At 43.0% G+C, this 22,775-nt stretch overlaps 1 protein-coding gene across 2 annotated transcripts in view; it reads right to left on the bottom strand.

The window, feature by feature from the left end:
• Positions 1 to 480: 480 nt before the first annotated feature.
• Positions 481 to 22,775, bottom strand: part of FERMT1 (FERM domain containing kindlin 1) — a 38,366-nt gene continuing 16,071 nt past the window's right edge. For both annotated transcript variants that reach the window (XM_072943836.1, XM_072943835.1), the window contains exons 7-15: positions 17,266 to 17,373; positions 16,718 to 16,849; positions 14,972 to 15,021; positions 9,137 to 9,261; positions 8,259 to 8,365; positions 6,850 to 7,071; positions 6,117 to 6,241; positions 4,807 to 4,948; positions 481 to 3,464 (exon numbers count right to left, since the gene is read on the bottom strand). In XM_072943836.1, the coding sequence (XP_072799937.1) occupies positions 3,291 to 3,464; positions 4,807 to 4,948; positions 6,117 to 6,241; positions 6,850 to 7,071; positions 8,259 to 8,365; positions 9,137 to 9,261; positions 14,972 to 15,021; positions 16,718 to 16,849; positions 17,266 to 17,373 (1,185 nt within the window). In that variant the 3' untranslated portion in view covers positions 481 to 3,290. The remainder of the gene's footprint in view (positions 3,465 to 4,806; positions 4,949 to 6,116; positions 6,242 to 6,849; positions 7,072 to 8,258; positions 8,366 to 9,136; positions 9,262 to 14,971; positions 15,022 to 16,717; positions 16,850 to 17,265; positions 17,374 to 22,775) is intronic.

Raw genomic sequence — 22,775 nt, 5'->3', positions numbered from 1 at the left:
GAGAAGGCACGTTGTTCCTGCCCCCTATGTGTGGATGTGAGAACTGCATGAAGGGACATCTACAAACAGCACATCCCTACCCCTTATGGACCGTCTGCCTCTAACAGGTACCATGTACGATGTACCACGAGATCAAAGATATGCCCTTGACATCTGGCCATCAAATCAGAGGCCCTCTGATGCTCCTCTGCCTATGGCTTTTCTTTGCTCTATGATGCTTCTTCCAAAAGGTAGACCTGGATAAAAAAAACTCATGATATGTCAGGAAATCTGGTGACTGTCAATGAGAAAGGAGTTGAAACTGGTGGTTACGGGAGGATTCTAAGTCAATCTCACTGCAGAGAATAAGCTCAAATCTTGCAACTGTGAGGAAAAGCAAGTGTTAAACCTGAAAGTTGCACTTCTTTTTTGTAGTGGAAAAAATACTCACCTTTTTAAGAGACAACACACTGAAAGGATGCTCCTAGCCTGCATTCAAATCCAGATAAAACTTTTAATTAAAAAAATGCACATAAGATAACAAAAAAATGCATAGTTACCCATGTAGTATAGATAAAAAAGCAAACAGGGCTGAAAGGCACATGTTAATTTCAAATTTTATCATAGGAAGTCAGGTGACCTTTGCACCTAATGTAAGAAAAAAAAGTCTTTAAAAATAAAAGTGTCCTCTTTGGAACAGCAGCATTTTTAGGGTTTCTTGTCACACTTGTTTACTCCGGGAGGTGGCAGTGTACTCAAGGAAGAAATGCTCCCCTGGAAGTTCGGTTAAAACCAGGCAACTCTTTTGAGTGTTTCCACGGAGATGCCAGACAAGGAGGAAAAGCTAAGGAAGAGGGTTGTTGGTAAATTAGGCAGAGCTGTGTGTGGCAGCAGGCAGGTGAAACGTCACATCAGGGAGCACTGTCTTACTGTAGGACCCAGCTAGGATCTAAAACCGCGAAGCCCAGGACTGTGGAGAAGTCACCACCAAGTTCACCGCAGTACACGCAGCACTGGTTCCTCTACAAAACACTTCAGACTAAATTCTTTATGACATGGGCCAGATTTTCCAAGTGCCTAAGCCACCTCCCAGCTTTCGGCTAGGCCTCAGAAGCTCAGCTGGTGTTTGAACATTCTTAACTAACATTCACCTCCAAGGAGAGGCTGAAAGAGGGATTTCCAGTGACAGCTTCTATCTCAGGGCCTAAGGGTCCCCCGCCAAGGCTGACTCGAGGTGGCCCCCAGAACTGTGGAGATCTGTCTTCTCAGATGGCTTTGTTGGAAAACAAAGCAACACCCAGTGTTTTGGGGCATCTGAGGTCTAGCCAGGCCCCCTGAGCTTTGCATCCTGAAAGAACTTCAAAATGTGAAGAGAGTCTCTGCCTCACCCTGGCAACCCATGTCCTCTGTGACAGGAGAATATTTACACGTTAAAAAAAAAAAAGTCTGGTATTTCCCTCTAGCCCCAGTACTGCTTGTTACCTTTTTAAAACTCAGTCCTCCCAACACTGCCAAACCAAAAGAGAAGCTGACAATTGAGGCACCTGTTCGTTTATTTCTATTTGGAGGAGGTACTGGGGATTGAACCTGGGACCTCGTGCATGTCAAGCATGCGCTCTACCACTTGAGCTACACCCTCCCCACTTAGGGGGTGGTAATTAGGTTTATTCATTTGAGGCAACTGTTAATTGGCCCACAGTCATGTCCCAAGGCAGAGATGCCAGAGCAAAAAGCAGAGAAAAAAAAGTCTAGGGGTGGGGACAGGAGAGAGGCACTCAAACCCCCAAGGAAGAAATAACTAAGATTCTTCCAGTGGCAGCTGGCGGTTGTGCCTTGTGTAGGCTGTTCCCTTTGCCTTAAACCTGAAGATGTCTCTTCAGTCCAGGGGGTAGCATGTCCAGATTCCTGGACCTTAAGACACTGGGACATTTGTCTCTGGTGGTCCACTGTGTTTTTTTGCTGTGTTTTGTTCTCTAAGTGTGTTGTTGTTTGTTACCGTTTTAAAGGGTGCACATGTGTGACTGGCATTGTGGCTTGGAGATAATGAAATTTATACGTGTAAACTTGGAAAAAAAAAAGGCCTTTAGGGGAAAGGCCATGAGTCATATAACCAGACACCAAATCCAGGAGAACCCTGACAGGTGATGAGAAAAGGCTTCTCTTCCCCACGGACCAGCCAAAGGTCCAGGAGGCGGAAGCCAGTGAGGGGCCCAGCCCTTGAACACAGAGGTCTTTGTGAAAGGGTCTGCCTGGGTCTTGCCTGTCTCTCCCTGAAGGGTTGGGATGGAGACTTCGCTGGAAGCCTCACTGCTGGGAGGTGGTTTTTATGAAGAGGTTAGAACTGGACCCATCTTCCAGCCTAGAGCAGAAGCAGGTGAGATACATGCTGGATTTGAGGAATGGGTTTCCCTGAGCTCCTGTGTCACCATGCCTTCAGGAGGGACTTAAAGGTGGCGGAGGGAGCCCCAGGGATGGAATGGGACTTGTGGGTGGGGCAGGAGCCCGAGAGCACCACTGTCCAAGACCAGATGGGTTAATGGTCACCTTGGCAACGTGTCATTGTGGACTGATGACACCGAGGGCCACTACTCTGACCTCTTGTCACCAACTGGTCCCAGGTCACCCCTCCTTTCCCAGGACCTTGACCTCTGGGATAAAAGTGTACGCATGGACTCCCTCTGCCATTTTCACCAGATGGGAGTTAAAAGTACTTCTGTTAAAGAAGGACATATTTCTTTTTTTTTGCAGGGCAGGGGGTAGGTAACTAGGTTTATTTATTTACTCAACGGAGGTATTGGGGATTGAACCCAGGATCTCATGCATACTACGCATGGGCTCTACCACTGAGCTCTACCCTCCTTCCCCAATATTTCTTTTCATACCTGAGTTTGTGGAATAAGATGTCCTTGCCACAGGCGCTTTTAACCTTTGTTTTTCTGCTAACTTGGCAACAAAGCAGGTAAGCACATGGACAACTTGGAGCCGTAACACCCGCAGGCTCTGCGAGTTACAGAACTGTCGCCACACGCTGGGCCTTCGAGCAACGTCCCAGCACCCTCCTCTCTCCCACCCCTCACGTCCAGGAGAGGTTAACTGAGGCCTCTTCCACCGCTGGCAGCACAGGGCCAAGTGAGATGAGGGATGTGCAGGCAGGGTGTCTGAACTGAGGGGAGGGTCTGGATGCCTGGTGGTGACACAGGCTGTCAGTCTGGAACATAGACACCCAGTGCAGGCAGGGGACCCAGCATCCAGGGAGGCCTGCCTTTGGCCCCCCAGGGCTGTGTAGACCCCCCCCCCCAGGCCTGATCTGCTCATTCCTGGCCACCGGTCAACTTGTGGAACAGGTCCTCGTCGAGCGTTTCATTCTGGTCCTTGGAGCGGGTGGACAGGAAGATGTAGCCGCCGATGTACTCATGCACGATCTTGCAATCCGCGCTCAGGCAGGTGAACGCAATGGACACGTTCTGGTCAAACTCGATGGCCACCTGGAAGAGGAGGGAGCCGGGACGCTCACACTTTGACAGGGGGACAGGAAAAGCAGCTGCTTTGCCGGCCGCTGGCTGAGGTCGCGACAGGTGGATTTCCCAAAGCCCCGCAAAACCGCCGCTCCCCTTAACGGCTTATAGAAAACGCGGTGCTCCCCGAGCGCCCTCTAGTGGCACTTCCAGCACACCTGGCAGAACATTCTAACTCCCAACAAAGACTATTTTCTGTCTGTCTGCCTTTTGTTTAGGTGTAAGAACTGTCTAAGCACTCCCTGTGTCGAGGGGCAGGGGGTTTGAAGATTTTTTAATGGAGAAGGAAGGGCCCACGTGAGTTTTCCTAAGCCACAGCCCTCACCCCTTCCCAGCTGCAAGTCCTAAGCTCTAAGCACTAGGAAAAACTGCATCTTCACCTGTTCTCCACTCATTGGAACCAGCTGCTCATTGGAATCAGCTTGGACTTTTAAGACTCAATGATCTCAGCTCTTACTCCCAGAGTCAGATTCACGTGGTCCTGAGCGTGCAACAAGGTGTTCGAGCCATTCCTGAGGGGCTCCCTAATCTCAGACCTTCCTTCTACAAATGAGCGCCTAGATAGTCAACAGCCCAGCTGAGAAGCAGCCACGGTTCTTAAAAAAAAGATGTGAGTCTCTTAACCTCCCTCTACATTGATGGTCTTCTACTGGAAAAATGGGAAATGCCAAAGGAATGAGGTAAGAGAGTCTGGATTAGCAAGAGCAGAATGTCTAAGATCACCACGACACTCAGCTGTCCCTGACTTTGTCTAGTAGGTCCCATGATGCAGGTTTGGCCTGACCTGGTTCCTAGGGTGGAGCTGACGGGGGTGAGGGCTCCTGAACCCACAGGCTAAGCTTTCCTCCATCATCTGTGCACCTTGTGGGCTTCTCTGGCACTTTTTCCTTTTGGGGACAGGAATACTATCCACATGGGCTGAATTCTCAACCAGTTACACCTCTTGGCAGCCAGTCAGATGAGGCCTGTTTTGGATTTATTTTGTATGATGGTTACAATCTCAGGTGGTTTCTGCTAAGTAGTTATCAGCCTAAATCTTACATAATCCCCTGCTGACTTGAAGGAAATTAATCAGACTTCTCAGCAATTTTAGAATCTGTATGGAGACCAAGCCGACTTGTGTTAATCCAAAAGTATTTGGCTTGTAGTTGTTCAGAAACTGCCCAGAACTGCATGTGATTATTTTAGCAGACAATTACCACATGCTTGTGGTTTCTAAGAACACCTTTTCAAAAAACAGAATAATCTGCAGTTCGGAGGGAAGACACATTTATAGGCTCAACACTGAATATATGAGAAACTTTCACTTTACCTGCCGGATTTCCCAGTTTACATTCCACTGTTTCATATTTGTGAATCTCCATGTTGTAATTGGAATCCCAGTGGCAGCATCAATTCTAATCAGCCTATTATATGAAACTCCCAGAATGTCATCTTTCTTGCTTCCTTTAAATCTGAAAAGAAAATTAATTCAAAGAAGCGCTTGCTTCCTGTAACCCGATGTCCATTCACATGCAACTTCTTAAACACAATATCAACATTTCTAAATCATTTCTGAAGAGTAGACAATGAGGGGTTAACTTTCCACAGAAGGGCATTTTTATTATGACTGAAAAGGAGGAATGAAAGGTGAGACTGACATCAGAGGAAAGCAAACTAAGAGGAGGTTAAGTCAACTAAGTCAAGGGGGAAAGGTGTGGCTCAAATGGTAGAGTGCATGCCTGGCATGCAGGAGGGCCTGGGTTCAATCCTGGGTTCAATCCCCAGTACCTCTATGAAAAAGAAAAAAAAAGAAACCCTAATAATAAATAGACCTAATGACCCCTCCAAAAAGAGTCTGTTAATTCAAAGTTAGCACCAGCCACATCCAGCTCCCTTCTGGGCAGCGGGACTACAGCAGGGACTACAGCAGTGACCTACATAGAGGGAAAATTACTGGCTTCATGGAACTTGGAACTTGTATTCTCTGTGGGGAGAGAGTCATGAACGAGGCAGGTAAGGTCACAAAGGAGAACAAAGCACAGAAGTGGCACAGGGAATACCGGCAATGAGGTTGCTACACTTTAAAGAGACAGTCAGGGAAGAGCTAAGTGAGAAGGGAAATTTGATATCCGTGAGCAAGTGAGCCAGGCTATCTGGGGAATGAGTATCAGAGCAGAGGGCACAGACAGTGCAAAGGCCAGGGCTTTTTTTTTTTCTTTTGCATGTCAAGGCCCTGCCAGGAGGCCAGTGTGGCTGGGCACAGCAAAGGAGGGGAGGGGATGTGAAATTCCAGAGTTAAGGTCTTGTGAGGCCACTGTCAGGATCTGGCTTTTACTCTGAGTGTGGCACGATGCCTTCTGATGGTGGTGAGCGGAGGCCTGACATGGTCTGACTGAGATCTTAAAAGGATCGCTCTGGCTGCTAAGCTGAAAGCACAGGGGACACAGGAGAAGCAGAGAGGCATGGAAGACCGTTATGAGCAGCCAAAAGCGTTCGGGCCATTTGTGGAAGGACAGTATTCTAAATAATAATGATAAAAGTGAGTTCTACATTCTAGACCAAATAAGAATCAACTGGGCCCCAAGGAAACCACTTAAAATTGAACAGAAAGTGAGAGAGGCAAGAGAACACGGTAATCACCTGACTAGGTAGTAGGTGAGGCCAAATTCAGGTAGAGACTGCCACGCCTGGATGAACCGCAGCTTGGCTTCCACCAGGAGCATCTGGGCCACGTTCTGGTGGGCTTCCAGGATGCGGGCTGCCAGCTAAGCAGAAGCGGGAGACGTCAAATTCTCCTCCGCAGACCCTGACTGCCTACAGCCATCAGCCTGCTGGTTCCAGACCCCCACTGACAAGAATGAATGCAAGGCCCGACTGCAGCTCCGCAAAGACAATTCCTTCTCATTCATTCATTCATTCATTCACTCTCCTTTTCTGTAATACACGCAAATCACTGGGGAGAAACATGAAGAGAGCCAACATATAAGCTTCTAGGCTTCACACAGATGGAGGTTCTTAATTCTTCTTTCTGGGGGGTCTGTGGAGTGCCCCCAAACAGTGGTTCTTCTTAAATCAGTTTATCTATGTAACTTTTAACCCCCTCTCATGGAAGCATAATTTAAATTTGTCATTTGTGAAGACTCAGTCATCGTCTTAAAATTAGGTTAGTTCTGGGAATATTACTATGTTCAGTAAGCCGTACAGTCACCACTAACAAAATTCAGAATAATTTCTTAGTATCACCTCATATCCAGTTCATAATCAGATTCCCCCACCAGCTGATTTTTTGTGATGGTCTTGACCATTTTAATTCTTCCTTTTGTTTCAGAAAATACAGAATCCACGGCAATCACCCCAACCAGAGTAGGAGTACCTGTTTAGACTTGTGTTTTTTTGCACACCGAGGTGACACAAAACATTCCGGGTTCATGTCCATGTTTTCGAGCCCGGGAGCCACCTGAGATGCTGAGTTCCGGTTTTTCATCCTCAGAAATGAAAGGATGTTGAGGACCTCTGGCTGGTAGGAGCTGTCCGCCATGGTTTTGCCCTTCGAGGCCAAGATGCAGGCAGCCATCCACTGGGCATATTGATTCTCCTGCAGCAGATACCAGAGGGCTAAGAAGCACGTTCAAGTGCAAAGCGGCCCTGCTGGGGACAGAGCAGGACCTGCGCTTTCACTTCTCTAATCAATACAAAACCAGCACCTTCCCTGCAAGAGAAGACGTGAAGTGGCACGCATTCTGAGTGGCTGTTAAGTCACCCAGTTGAACATCCAATGGAAGCTTTTGAGTCCTGAGTTGCATTTCTAGATACCAAGGGGCTACAGAACGGGAATATCCCCTTTGAGAAATTCCATGTGTGGAACTTTGCATTTAAAGATGAACCAAGGACACAAAGGAGCGCAGTGGAGCACAGACAGCTGAAAACCCAAACTACTGAACAGCGTCCTTGAGATCTACTTTCATTTTCATATCACGTCTGATATCTATGACAGAAGAAAATGAGGAAAAATCATGACCTGATTTCCCATCTTATTTCCACCTTGGCCTACCCCAAGTAAAGATTCTAACCCCTTGTGTAAGGAATCAGGTTCATCGATGGATCTGAACCACTGAGCGGTGGCTTCTACTGTTCTTTATGTCTGTACTCACTTGTACCGCAGCGAGTGAAGGGGAGTGGTCCCAGAAGCCAAGGGATGCAGGTAAAGAGCGGAATTAATTCTTCAGAGCAATAGTAGGTGTGGTTTACTGAATCACTGACCTCAATCTCCACCCTCCTGGTGTCCACACCTCTTGCCATGTAATTTTACAGTCCCTCCCACCAGAGCCAGAGTGTAACTTCCCACCCCCTGACTTAGGTCCTGCCCATGGACATGCTTTAGCCAATGGAATGTGGGTGCAAGTGAGTGTACCAACTCCACATGTAAGCTTCAGGAGGTCCCCCATGTTCCCAGTTCCCTCTGGCACTTCTACCCCTACTCTGAGAAGAGCCTCCCAGGCAGTCTGGGACTCAGAACAAATCCTGTGGGCTCAGCCTGAATCAGGGCCAGGAGGATGGCTGGAAGCAGGTCTGTCCAGCTCACACCAGCCTGGTCACCCAACCCCTAGTCTACCTGCAGATGCTTCAGAAGCCAATGTTTACTGGTGTGGGTCTTTGTGATTTTGTGGTTGCTTGTTACAAAGCAGTAGCTGACTGATGAGTGTTCTGAGAAGACCCCTCAGACGGTTTGTCCTGAGGCTCAATAGAGGTGAGGTGACTTCACATTTTCGTGGTTTTACTTACGTGGTCACATCTCAGATACACTTCATTCATACCGTCAGCAACAGGGATTAGTAACTTGATTCCAAATCTTCTCCCTGCTACATTTACGTCTGGAACGACTTCACAGCCTGAATGAGAAAAGGCAGGGACAGAACTGAGCTCTGAGAAATCTCATACAAATATCAGATGTGCATCTAAAAAAAATGCTTTGAACATAAGCCCCTCAGATTTAGTTCTCTTCTGAAACACTGAGGAGCAAGCTGATAACATTAATTAAAGGCTAACGAAATAAGGCTTGTGAACAATTAGCATGGATCGATAAAAATATTTTCTCTTACAAATTTCTTAAATATGTCATTGGTTAGATTCATCTTTCAGGTCGATTAGGCTATTCTAACTCATAGAAACAATGACTGAAGGTGAACTTTGAAATAAATCAAAGCAGGGGAATTCTCTGTCACAATGAGAAGGGAATTGGGTGCACTAGTTAATTACATTTTCAGTTAATGGAGCTACCAATATGCTCACAGCCACTGTTAATTAGAAATTATAATAGGCATGAAGGTGACACTGAATTAAACATAACTGTTCTGGAATTCAGAAAGTTCTTTAGGATTGCACAATGTGTCAGGTGCTACCTTTACGACACTGGTTATCACCCCGTCAGAGACTTGGACACACTGGCAAAGAGGGAACAGCATAATGAAAATAACCATTCACTGGGCTGCATTCCGGGTCCACACTTCACGGGGAAGAGGAGCTGCAGACAGGCTCCTGGTTTGAAACCAGTGACATGCAGAGATTCCCCTGGGAGTGAACCCCGCTTCCCTGGGGGGATCCTCAGCCTTCATCTGCTTGCTGGCCATGACAAGCCATACCAAGACGTATTACCCTCTTACCTCTAAGATTTAGTTTTTCTATTGGTTCTCCTTGTTCAAGTTCCTTGTTTTTAAAGTAGGCTATAGATGTGTCTTTAAAGACGAACCAGTATTGTTTGAACGCTTTTAATATTAGTTTCTTGGGCCTGCAAATCAAAGAACAGTAAGCATTTAAAAAAACATCCAGAAATGCAGGACACATTATAAATTCAAGTGAATTAAGAGGCTCTAAAGACCCTTTCAAACAACATCCTCTTTATTTTTAAGAATAATTTTCAAACTGCTAACTCATTTTTAAAAACTGAAAATGGAGTTTTGAGGGGAGATGTAGAAGTTAACGCAGAATCTCAGGAGTTAGACCACCCAGGGCCACGCTCTGGCTCTGCTACCGCCCAACAGTGTGACCCTGGGAAAGACAATGCATCTATCTGCCTGGGGCACGTGACCACTTCTGTGTGATGTGAGTATCAGCCTCCAACTTACAGGGTTTTTGTGACGATGGTAAGAGGTCATCTCTGCAAAGTACCTGAACTTCACAAAGGTCTGTGAACTGAAGTGCTCAATAATTATTACTACTCCTAGTACTAGTGTGATGATGATGATGATGTAAAAACATCCACAAATCTGGTGACACCCAAATTTCAGTTTAGTTCTTGCATCTGAAAAAGCTGTCCATACGGACAGCACAATCTTCAAATTACCAGACATAAAAATCAGATATAATAGTAAGCAAACTGTCCCGTACTTTCCTCTTGACCCGTAAGAGAAACCACTGGAAAATTCCCCGTGAACCATGGGAATCACCAAAATCTACAGCTAACCTATATAGATATTACAAGTATTAAAAATATTCTGGGGGAAGATCTCCAACTATGATATCCGTTGTGGCCAGGAAACTTTGTACTCTGGGCTAGACAATGCGGGTGGGTGGTGCCAGGGGCAGGTCTCAGCTGGGTCATTCAAACTAGAAAACGTTGAGAGCGAGAGCTGGGGAGCGGGGGAGGGGGTGCAGAGAAAAGGTAACAGGAATTGTATGTGGTTCAGTGGAACAATCCTGGTCTTGGGGGTGGACTGGGGTGTCTCATGCCAGAGGGGTGGATTTCTGCATTCAAGAACAGAAGGAAGAGAGGAAGCTTGGTGTTAGACCCCACTCATATATAATTTTGGACAAGTAATACTTTGAATCCACAAATACACCTTTGTGAATTACTAGTAATTGTTCTTCAAAGAAATTCCATTGCCACAATCTCTGTATGGAGCAAACTGAGCTCTTGGCACGAACCAAATGAGGACAATGTTCTTTCTCTGGATGTTTTGGATGAAGGAGATGATGTTCTGCAGTTCAGCCCACACATCCATACCACTGCAGTGTGACTTGTCAGGCTGAGTGAAATCAGCCAGACAGAGAGGGACAAATACTGTGTGATTTCACTCATATGTGGGATACCAAAAGTGAGTAAACAAATGAAAAGATAAAATAAAGGTATAAACCAAAGGAAAACAAACACATGGATACAGAAATCAGAGTAGTGGTTATTAGAGGGGAGAGGAGGAAGGAGGGTGCACTGGGTAATAAAGGGGCCAACTGTATGTGATGGATAGAAACTACATTTTCGGTGGTGAGTACACCGTATACACTGAAGGGTATACAGAAGTAGAAATATAATGTGGTACGTATGAAACTTGTATGTTATAAACCAATGTTACTTCAATAACAATAAATTTTAAAAAACCAAAAAGTAAGCAACAAGGAATGCTACCCCCAAAAATGATCAAAAAAACCCCAAGACACAGCTTCTTGAGCCCTCAAGGAGCTCACAGTTTCAAGAGGGAGATGCACAAGTAAATAAATGTAATAAGATATGGTAAGTCATACAACAAGGACATGGGAGTCATGAGTTACAGAGGATTAAAGGGCAGAATGAAGGATCAGTAAGAATTTGATGGGAGGAACAGGGAAAAGAAATTTCAAAAAGGAAGTTCAGGAAACTGCAGGTGCAAAGTGCAGAGGTGAGTCAGAGCTGGGCGCCTTGCTAGTACGAGTTGGGTCAACACGTCCTGGACATCAGCCTCACACTGGACGCTGGGCTGAGCAACAGAAATGGGCACGGGGCAGTTTCCATGGCAACAGCATCTCCCTGATGGGGATGGGGGAGACAGGAACACCAGGGAGGCCAGGGCCATGTGGGTTTCAGCGTCCAGCTAAGGAGTGGGATTTATTTTCTAGAAAAAACAGTTCTCAAACTCTGGTGCTCATTAGAATTGGAAGGGAAACTGTTGGAGATACGCAAGCCTGGCCCGTCCCAGAGTCACATTCAGCAGGTCCAGGTGAGGGCCCAGGCACCTGCATTTTAAGTAAGCTCTCCTGATGTGGTTCCCTAGTTTGAGACACACTAGATGAGTGTTCTCCAAACTAAAACTGGGCATCCCCATCTTTAAGTACTTTGGGTACCGACCCTCTAACATACTTATGATTATTTATTTGTAATACTTGTCATATAATATACACGTTACAAAACCTACACACACATAAATTAAAAGTAAATAGATAAGAAAATTTCAGCTTATTTCAAGAAGGGAGATGATTACTCAATTATACAAACCCCAGGTGAGGAAGTACACTGTTGGCTGTGTTTGCTAAATCTCAATGTTCAAATTTTATGCCATCTACCTGTTTGTGAGGGTTCTTTTTGAAACAAGGCTACTAATTTCCATCTTTCCTGATTTTGAGTCTCCTCTTCATGACAATCTTCTATAGCATGGCGTGTACGTCTGACCGGAACTTCCTTGCCACAGTAACTTGACCATGAATGAATGCATGAGTGAATTTACGTGTAACTTCTCTCTCTATAACCCCTGTTGTGAAGCCATTCTATTTATTCCAAAGAAGTCTCTCCAGCTGAGGTTAAATCTTACAGTTTGGGCATAAATCGTTGTTTTCATGAAATATGTAATTGACTATTAGGACTGTATCTTGTCTGGTTTATATTTAGTGGTTTGCAGCGAGGAGAATCTTGAAAGACTGGCTTGGGCATAACGTTCTAGATTGACTGGTACCGTCTCTTAGCCCTTTCGAAGTATCTTCCAGCCAACAAGAAGTCTGTGTGCCCCACCCTCCCCCTTTTCCCCTTTGTAGGAAATTTATCTTTTCTCTCTGATTTTAAAGACTTTCTCTTGCCAGTGTTTGGCCGCATCAAGAAGTACATTTATACGGATTTATTTGGTTAGGATTTGTGATTCCTGAGTTTAAGGATTTTTGTCTTCAACAGTTATGAAAATTCTCAAGCATTTTCTTTCGAACGTTTTTGCTCCTTCGTCATTTTTTCCTTCTGAAACTCCTAGTAGCTGTTACGTTGAATCTTCTCATTCTTTGTGTCATATTTTCCATTTCTACCTTTGTAAGTCCTCTCTTCGTGTTTTAAACTTGATGTATAAAGCACACATTCCATTTTAAATTTCTATAACTGTATTTTCCGTTTCTAGAGTTTCTAAAATTGCCTTTCGTTACAATGTTTACCTTCCAGTGGTTCTGAACATACCCGTTTTGTGGTTTCTTCTGATTGTTTTATTATCTAAAATTATCGAAACTGCTAATGCTACTATTTGTTGGGTCTACTGATTGTTTTACTGAGAGTTTTGTGTGTGTGTGTGTGTGGTGGGGTGGCGGTAGTATTACCATTCTCAGTAGAAGTCCCACGTGTGCTAGATTGTGCGTATTTCCCTCCAAGTGTTTTTGCCTACCAAGTTACATTGGTAGGGCTTTGTAAGTTTTGTGATTCTGGACCAGTTTCTATTTTATTTTCAGGATTCTCATCATATAAGGCATTTAAATTTAGATCTACATCTGGGTATGGCACAGACATTAGCTCTGATTTTCCAAGAGGCGTTTCATCTCCCCACACAGAACTCCATGCAAGGATGAACTTCCTTACTCTTCCTGTGGCTGATGGGCAGTTTTTCTACTTTCTGTTTAACAGAGAAGGCAACTCTTGCAAGTTTCTGTCTTTAGGCAGTGGCTTCAGTCCTGGCTCACTGCCTTACATAAGTCAATTGCATCTTAAGGCTTCATCTCCTAGTCCTGTATGGAGATTAAGATCCCAGCTCCAAGCTATGACGATCAGTGTCCATGGCCAAATCCTTCTGTACAGCTGAGGCTTCATTTGCAGAACTAGATCCCCTCTTCATTTCCTGTAAGCTGAGATCTCCCAGTCTCACTTCAAGATCAACTTTGTATTGATAATTCTTCCATTTTTATTTTGTCCGACATTTGATGAATTTAAAGCAAGATTGAGGTTTGCATTAGATCAGATGCCGTGTTGCCAGAAAGTGAGGTCCACAATTTACATAGTGACTCAAAAGATGTTGTTTAGGGAAAAAGAGAGCTTCACTGTTAAAGAAAAAACATTAAAAATCAAAGGGCTAGTTCAATGCTCTTCTCCGGATGAGGAAAGGAGGTCCAGGGAAATGGAGAGTCTTTAAGGATCACACACGCACCAGGAACAGTGCTTCTTTCTCTGACCTCCTTCCTCCCTTCCTGTCTCCTTTTTTTGTTTCATTCCTCTTTCCCTCCTTCATTTATTTCTCCCATAAACCATATTATATATTACATTCAACCCCTTGAGACCTTTGGGAGATAAAGTGTCCCACTGGCCAAATATGAGGGCAACTTTGTGAGTTTTAACATGAGTCGTCCTAAGGGCTTAGCTTCGGAACATCATTTCCTTCATCGACAACATCTCTAGGAAGAAGGCTGTTATCGTTTGGTTTGTGAAGAGCTCAATTTGCTCTTAACAGAGAATATGGCAACCGAATTTCTTTCAAGAACAATTATTAATAATTTATAAAGATATATTTGTGGATTCGAATTATTTTTTTTTCTGTCGCTCTGACTATAACAATATGTGTGGTTGCAGCTACTTGTGCCCAGAAGTTACATGAATAACCCTATTGTTTTGGACCATGTGCTATGATCACATTAAAAAAAGAACCCTTGTAGTGACAAATACTGTTACCTTTGGATGCTTGTTTCTCATTTATAGCTGATTCATTGTTCATTCTTTCCAAGTCTTTCTTTGCATGGGGTGTTAACAAAAGCAACTGGTGTTTCTTTTCAAGCCAACTGACTCAGTGAAGTGTCAGTTTGTTAAGAAAAGTCAACAAACCATAAAGTGCCGTGAGCAACTGATAGAACTTCAAAGGGACCTTACCCCTTTCATCCCAACACACCTTGGCACCATCACAAATGCGGCAGTCCTTTCTTTCCATGAAATAAAAAACTTGTCTGCCTTTTGAACAGTTTCAGCTTGTCCTGAGGTGACTGGGGAGTTTATCAGAAATACTTTAACAGGCAAAGGTAGATAAACTAAGGTGACCATTCTTTATAAGCCCAGGATCAAAGTTCTAGAGACAACTGATTTTTAAATCATGGAGAGCCTTCAAATGGTGTCAGTCCTCAGTCTGGCAGGTGGACTGGAGAAGGAACTCCAGTCTGGCACATGTGCTCACTGTCACTGACACTGGCCATGTTTACACCACTATTTAGTGAGCAGATACTACAAGCTGGGCATCACGCTCAAGGCTTCATACGCATGATTTAATTTAATCCTCCCAACAAATCCAAGAGGAGGTATAGCCCCACTTTATAGATCAGGAAACTGAGGCTCAAGGATGCCTGAGATCACCCAGCCGGTGTGTGCGGTGGAGCTAGGCTTCTATCCATTGTCTGTCTGATGCCAAGCTCATCTCTTACCTCTGACGCTCAAATCTGCCTAATGGATGTTCAATTTAGGCCCGTGGACTCTTTACCTGCAAGATTTTGCCGTGAGTTAACCTCTTTCCTCTTCAAGGGTGACTTACCTAAATAATCTGAGATTGTCTGCCAGTTTAGGGATATCAGTAATGTCCTCCTGAGGAAACGGAAATAACATTTCACAAGCAGTGATCAGACACGTGGTGCTGAGCCCTGGTACCCGCGCTGTCCCAGCCCGTAGCAGCCATTCACATTTGAATTAATTAAAATGAAATAAAGTGAAAACCTCCGCTCCTCGTCGCACTAGGTGCATTTCCAGTAGTGACCTCGGGGGTTGGGCTGGGGAGGGTTGGGACCAGGCTGGGGCACATGTGGGGCTTCTGGTGACGGGCAGAGTTCTAATTCTCGAGTTGAGTGGTGACTTGGGTAACGACTGACTTCTAATTTGTTAAGCTGTACATTTTTTTTTCACTTTTCTGTGTCATATATTATACAAATGAAAAAACAGACAGGCGGAGGGTGTAGCTCAGGTGGTAGAGCGCATGCTTAGCCTTCATGAGGTCCTTGGTTCAATCCCCAGTACCTCCTCTAAGAATAAATACATAAACAAACTTAATTACCTCCCCCCCTCAAAAAAAAAAGAGATTAAGGAAACTGACCGAGCACTACCATTCAAGTTAAAAATTTGAGTGAGAAACTACTACTTTCATGAACAAATGAAATATTTCACAGTTTTTACATCACAGCAGGTGAGCCTAGTGATGCCTAGTTCACTGATTAAACTCTCAGAGGGAGCGTGGCTCAAAGTCCACTCTGCAGGGCAGACTGGTGCCTATTTTCAAACTGAAAAGCCTGTCACTTGGCGTCACATAAAAATATCGAGGGAAGCGAGGAGGGAATTTTTCTTTTCCTCTAAGAAGGATCACTTTCCATTGTATCGCTTTAGACAAAAAGAGGACCCCAGTTTCACCAGGCCTGTGTCTCCCATAAGTGGAATCCAGGGCTCTGAATCTCGACAGAATCTTGGAATTCAGTTTGTTCAAAATACTTGCTTTTGCATGATACCAACTTCCCATTTTAAGGAATTTAATCATAAGAGAATGCACGTTACATACATAAAAATAGTGACTCATTTTAATCTATTGCTATTTATGTACAATTAACAGTGAATCTACCTCTCTGATTCAATGTGATTCAACTAACAATTACTCCCATGATTGAAGAAGTTAAACACAAGGGTGGCTCCCAATGAATAAATCAAACAAGGAGGGGTGTTCCAATTGTAAAGGTGACATTCAGCCACATTTCCTGAATAAGGAGTAAGAGATGATTAAAAACAGCGTTATTTATGTTTCACTGAAGGGGTTTTTATTTATTTCCTAAAGTCAAAAAGGTTCAGGAACTTTTTATAATGTCCAACCTTGCCCAGTTGAAATATATGACTAGGAAAATAGATAATAAGGCATCTTATCTGTGAAGCATTTTTGTTTTCTATTTTCAAGTTAGCCACTCTTCTAGACTTTTATTAAGGGGCCAATTTCATGCTCCCCACTAGTGAAATGGAGCCCTCAGCAGTCTTTCCCTCATACCAAGCTAGCTTATCCTTAGGAAGAAATACAATACAAAGAAATTGTCATTGGGAGCCCTGAAAATATCTTACAGTCTCTCACAGCTGATCTGAGAAACACTGGTCAGCTCTTGCTAGGTTTAAGTTTGTCAGATAAAGAGAGTTATTTTCCTTTTCCAGAATCAGACAGATTATTCTCTTATTTCTAATTTAAAAAGTTGGTCGTCTGTATTTGTCGATCAGTCAGAGCAAAGTCACAATCCGGAGTTATCAGAAAAGCTCATACCAAAGTGTTGTCCGCTTTTCCACCTTCCAGGGTCACTTCCAAATTAGAAAGTGCTGCTTCTACTTCGTCGACCTCAGACTCGCTTGTAAAATCCTGTGTTTCAGCTGATGACGATAATTTGCTGATGTGATACTACAATGAAGACAGAGGTTTTAGAAACGTTATAAATGCCAATGAATCCATCAGCCATTTCTTCTTTGAAGACAACTCCCCTGTAACACTGAGGATCTCCTGGGAGGAGAGCTCCTGTCGATGCAGGGAAAACGACATTTCAACTTAAATTATTTTGAGATTTATGGTGAGTCATGTTCAGACTCAGTTCTTCTCCATCACTGGGTGACCTCGTAGTACGGAAGAGAGAAGGACCTCAAGACTGATGCCTTTAAGATTTGCACGTGGGTGGGGTATGAGAAATAGTTTGAATTTAAATTTACTACCCTCGTTTCAGCTCTTTTTCAAAGAAAAAAATTAGTATGAAGACAATGAAACTTTAAGCAGAGCAAATCTGCTTTCTCTCCTGCCAAAGACAGGTGCCAATGCTCCCATACCTGGAGTGCTGCGAAGATCAACATTTCTTCCTCCGTGCAGTCAATTTCTTCTAAGAGAATGGCCCACCTGGCTTGCTCATAGAGTTGGTTTATTCGGACCGCATCATACTAGAGAAAGAGACAGGTATGTGAGTCTGTGTGTGTGAGGGGCATGTTCACATCCTAACAACACGGCTACCCTGGACTAACAGAAGCCATTCCTTGTTACTCAGATGCCGTGAACCTTCCTTCGGGTTTGCTAGGTACAATCCCCATCTTTCCACTGCCCTAGCTCATTTCACTTCTGAATTGAGAAATTTCCTTCTCAAAATATTTTCCAGAGCTTCTTTAAGGGGCCAAACTGACCCATCCATCTTAGATTCCATCATTTTTCCTTTTTATCACACTTCTCTTGGTGGGAAAAACAGACAGAGGAATCGTTTTTGTGATAATATAAAGGAGAAGGGTCCCCAGGCTGATCTGCATACTCTGCACAATCCTAACCAAATTTGGCCGGGGTTTTTGGTGGAACTTTGTACAAGCTCTTCCAGTTGAGCTGGAAGAGACAGTGTTCAAATGTCTCCAAGAACATTTTGAGAAAGAACAATGTTGGGGAGACACTTGTCCTCACAGATATTAAAACATACAATAAAGCTGCGGTCACTAAACTAGTGTGGTATTGGTACAGTGATGGACAAAATGTTGATAAAGCAATATCTAGAAACAGACCTATGTACGTAGATACATGTGGTATAAAGTAAAAGGCATTTTATATCAGCAGGGGGAGAAAGAATTCAACACTATAATAGTCCATAAATAGCCTAGCCATTTGGAGAACAAAAAACAAAAAAATCACAAAACAATCTTACCCCATCCACAATATATAAATTACAGATAGATTAAAGAGTCTAAACATACAAAACCACAATGAGATACCACCTCCCATTCACTAGGATGACTCTAATCTAAAAGACAGATAATAACAAATATTGGCAAGAATGTGGAGAAATCAGAACTGTGCATTGCTGGTGGGAATGTAAAATGGTGCAGCCTCCACCGGAAAGTTTGGTGGTTCCTCAAAAAGCTGAACATAGAATATGATCCAGCTAATCTGCTCATAAGTACATATTGAAAAAAATAAAAACAGGGACTCAAAGAGATACTTATAAAATAATGTTCATAGTAGCATTATTCACAATAGCCAAAAGGTGGAAACAACCAAAATATCTATCAATGAGGAATGACTAAACAAAATGTAGTCTATACGTACAATAGAATACAATGGAATATTATTCAGCCTTAAAAAGGGAAGAAATTCTGATACATGCTATAACATACATGGACCCTGAAGTTCAGTGAAATCAGACAGACACAAAAGGACAATTATCGTATGATTCCACTTACATGAAGTACCAAGAGTAAGCAAATTCACACACACAGGAAGCAGAATACAGGTTACTGGGGGCTAGAGAAAGGGGAGAATGGGGAGTTTCGTTTAATAGGGACAGAGCTTCTATATGGGATGACAAACAGTTCTGCAAAAAGTGGTGACAGTTGCACAATGCTGTGAATGCACTTAAACCCACTGAATCATAGACCTAAAAACAGCTAAAATGGCATATGTTACATTATTTTTATTTTACCACCATTTAAAAAAGGCAAAAGGAAAAAACCCCAAACTTATATATGAATGTTCACAGCGGCACTATTCATAATAGTCAAAAAGTGACAATTCAAAATGTCCATCAATTGACAAATGGATAAATACAATGTAGCATATACATATAATGGAATATTATTTGGCAATAAAAAGAAATAAAATACTGATACATATTACAATAAGGACGGACCTTGAACATACGATGCTAAGTGAAAGAAACTCACAAAGTGCCACAGATTTTGTACACTGTGCAACTCCATTTACAGGAAATGCCCAGAACAGGCAAATCCATAGACAGAAAGTAGACTGATGGCTGCTTAGGGCTTGGGGGGAGTTGGAGGGAAATGGGAAGAGACTCCTACTGGGTGATGGGTTCCTCGGTGGGATGATGAAAGTGTTCTGAAATTAGATAGTGGCGATGGCTGCACAACTCTGTGAATATACGAAAAATCACTGACTTGTACGTATTAAATGGGTGAACTCTTGGTATGTGAAATGTGTGGTATGTGAATTATATATCTAAAAGCAATTATTAAAAATCTAAAGCTAGTGATCAAAACTATTAGAAGGAAACAAGAGAAAACTTTTTGTAATCTTTGAGTGAGGAAGCCCTTTCTAAGCAAGACAGGAAGCCTTTAGGCTATGATGCATAAGGCTGGCTTGACAATCAAAAATTAAACATTTTTAATGGTGAAAAATACCCTAAAGATGATATGTTTATAAGATATACTATAGATTGAAAGAAAATATTTGCAATAAATGAAAAGACAGTATCCATTACATACCAAGTGCTCCTATAAATCAATATGAAAAATACAAAGAATTCAATAGAAAATGGGGCAAATATATGTAAACAGGCAATTGACAGAAGAAATCAACATGGCCATATAAGCATTGGAAAAGATGCCCAACCTCACTAATAAGCAGAGAATTCATATTAAAACAAGACGACATAATTCCTGCCTTCCTATCAGATTTACCAGGCTGTAGGTATTGATAATGTCTGGTGTTGGTGAGGGTGTGGTGCAAACTGGCACTGACACCTGTGAGAACAGTAGGAGGCCATCTGGCGAGATCTTTAGATGTCTTTTTGCCCTTTGGTGAGCATGTCCATGGTTACAATTGTAAAGAAATGCAGAGCCCTCATCAAAGATACTTGTACAAAAATGCTCACAGTTTTTGAATGAGCAAAAATTTCGGGCAACCCCCAGGTCCTGATAAACTAGAGTTTAGCTTTTCCTTTGATTATTTTGTAGTGGTGAAAAAAAGTGAGTCGGACACATAGACTCTGACATGGAAAGGTGGCCGTGATATTCTATGAAGTGAAAAGAAGCAAGCTACAGGGCAAATACAAGATCCAATTTATGTAGGGGGCAAAGATCCTGCAAGTCTGTTCAAAAATACGTTTATAAATGTATGTGGAAAAATGTGCAAGGATGGTTAATCATTAAGCTGTTAACTGCGGCCACCTCTTAGGAGAAAGGTCACAGTTAAGGAGTATTTTCCATTTTTACTTGAAATAAGTCCTTCTTCTGTTTGATTTTTAAAAATTACTTTTAATTGTGGTAAAATACACTAAAAATGTACCGTCCTAAGCATTGTTAAGTGTGCAGTTCAGTGACTACATTCGCACTGCTGGGCAACCATCACCACCATCCATCTCCAGGACTCTGTTCATCTTGCAAAACTGGAATTCTGTACTGATTAAACAGTAACTCCTATGTTTGATTTTCTTTTTTTTTTTAATATTGAGTTTACACTTATGTGTATCTTTTAAAAAAGATAAAAATATTGAAGAAAGCACAGAGTAGAAATAGAAAGATAGTCAGTACCTAAACAGATTTATCACGGGCTGGTTAGCATTAGTTTGTTTTCCCTTTTGCAGTAACCTTACGCACACTAAGAAAAAGGTGATGGGGAGTGTAAAAAATTCAAAGTGAGCCGAGACCACAAGGAATGCTGCACTCAGGTGAGTGACGGTGACCTGCAGCCCAGGCTCCCTCCTTCTCAGCATTTTCTAAAGCTGCTCGGAAAGAAGGGCCAGTGCAGGGCCAGGTGTGTATTCTCAGGAGGCTGGAATCATAAGAATCTTAAGTCTGTGTTTTGTGAGCTTTGCCAGGTGTCATGGAACACCTCAGAAGTTCACCCCAGAATCCCCCCAAAACAAACCAAAACCTGCCACGCCTGGAAACACTCAGGGCAGCATTATTCGTACCAGCTCCAAACTGGAAACAACCCCGTGTCTCTCAACTGGGAAACGGATATACACAATGTTTCCAAATGTGTCCACCCACAGGATGGGACATCCGCTCACGCGAAAACACAGATCAACCTCAGAGCCATTGTGCCAAGTGTAATAGACCAGACACGAGACTACACACTGTATGATTCCACGTGTGAAAGTTCTAGAAAAGGCCAAAGATGAGACAGAAAGCAGACCAGTGGTGGGCTGGGGCTGGGGGCCGGGACCACCACAAACGGGTATGAAGGAATGGTTTTTGCCTGCTGCACGTGTTTTAAAACTAGATTGTGGTGATTTAAACTATATACATTTACTAAAATTCATACTGTACCCTTGAAATGGGTTAATTTTATGGCATGTAAATTACTCTACAATCAAAAGATACGGCAACTAAACGAAGCACGCACAGTGCGCATCAAAAAAACCAGGCAACCAACCCCTCCCTCCCCTAAAAGGGCCCCTGCCTGTAATTCACAGCTGAAACACAAAATCTAAATAGGTTGCTGAAATCTGAACTGGACTAACAGTCATATCTGTCTGTCTGTCTGTCTGTCAGTCAGTCAGTCAGTCACGGTGCTGCACTCCTGACGCCGTGGGGGTTTTAGTGAGAGTAAGTTAAATCATCCAATGAGGCTTTTCTCTCAAATGCAGTCAAGAAAGATTGAAAAAAATTTAATAAATGCTTCCACACCTAAAAATGCTTCACTTGCCTCTACCATCAAGCCAAATAAAACAGTTCCTTGAAAGAATATTTCTACCCATCTGGTCAATTCCAGTCAACTCTTCTCTCCTTCCACCAACCAACAATACAAACAGATACCAAAACCCACCTCCCAGAGTTTTCATGCTCTCAGGAAGGGACTACTGTTTGGAGCTAGTAACTTAAGACCCCTTAGAAGCCGGGTCGCCACTTTTGGTGCCTTCTGGGCCTCTCATTAAAACCCGTGTGCCTTTTCTCTACTGAATATTAAAAAAAAAATACTATAAACTATTGGAGTTATAAACTTTTTTTTTAAATTCACATATTTTAAAAATGCATTTAAATGGGGGCAAAAGAGCATATAATGATGGAATTCATTTTGAATGAATTCAAAAGGGACAGAGGGTGTACAATGAAAAGTTAGTCTCTTTCCCTGCCTCGTTCACCACAAATGGTAGTTTCTCTATTGTTCTGCCCTTTGCTCTTTCTCATTCAGTAATATTCTCTGAGTATGTCCCCCGTCAAAAGAAAGCTGATTCATTCTTCTTAACAACAACGCTAGAAGGATGGACCATAATGTATTTATTTAACCAGTTCCCTACTGATGGGTGGTTAGGTGATTTCCCATTTTTTCCTAAAACAAATAATGTAATAATAACTGTTTTTGGGTACAGACTTTCCAATTCACATATTTGAGTATAACTGTGGTATAACTACGAAGGGGTGGATTTGCAGGGTGGAAGCTGTGCAGGATTGTAATTCTGCTAGATGTTGCCAAATTGTCTTCTACAGAGAGTAGATTAATTTGTACTATGACCTCCAAGCAACAAATAGATGAGAGCCCATTTCCCCACACTCCTACGAAGACAGTGTATCAAAAAGTTCTTGATCTTTGCCAGTATAAGGCTAAGAGCCACTGTAGTTCCTTT

This window comes from Vicugna pacos, chromosome 19 (assembly GCF_048564905.1).
Source record: "Vicugna pacos chromosome 19, VicPac4, whole genome shotgun sequence".
NCBI lineage: Eukaryota > Metazoa > Chordata > Mammalia > Artiodactyla > Camelidae > Vicugna > Vicugna pacos.
Note: the sequence above shows the minus strand (reverse complement) of the source record. Positions and strands in the feature narration are given on the sequence as shown.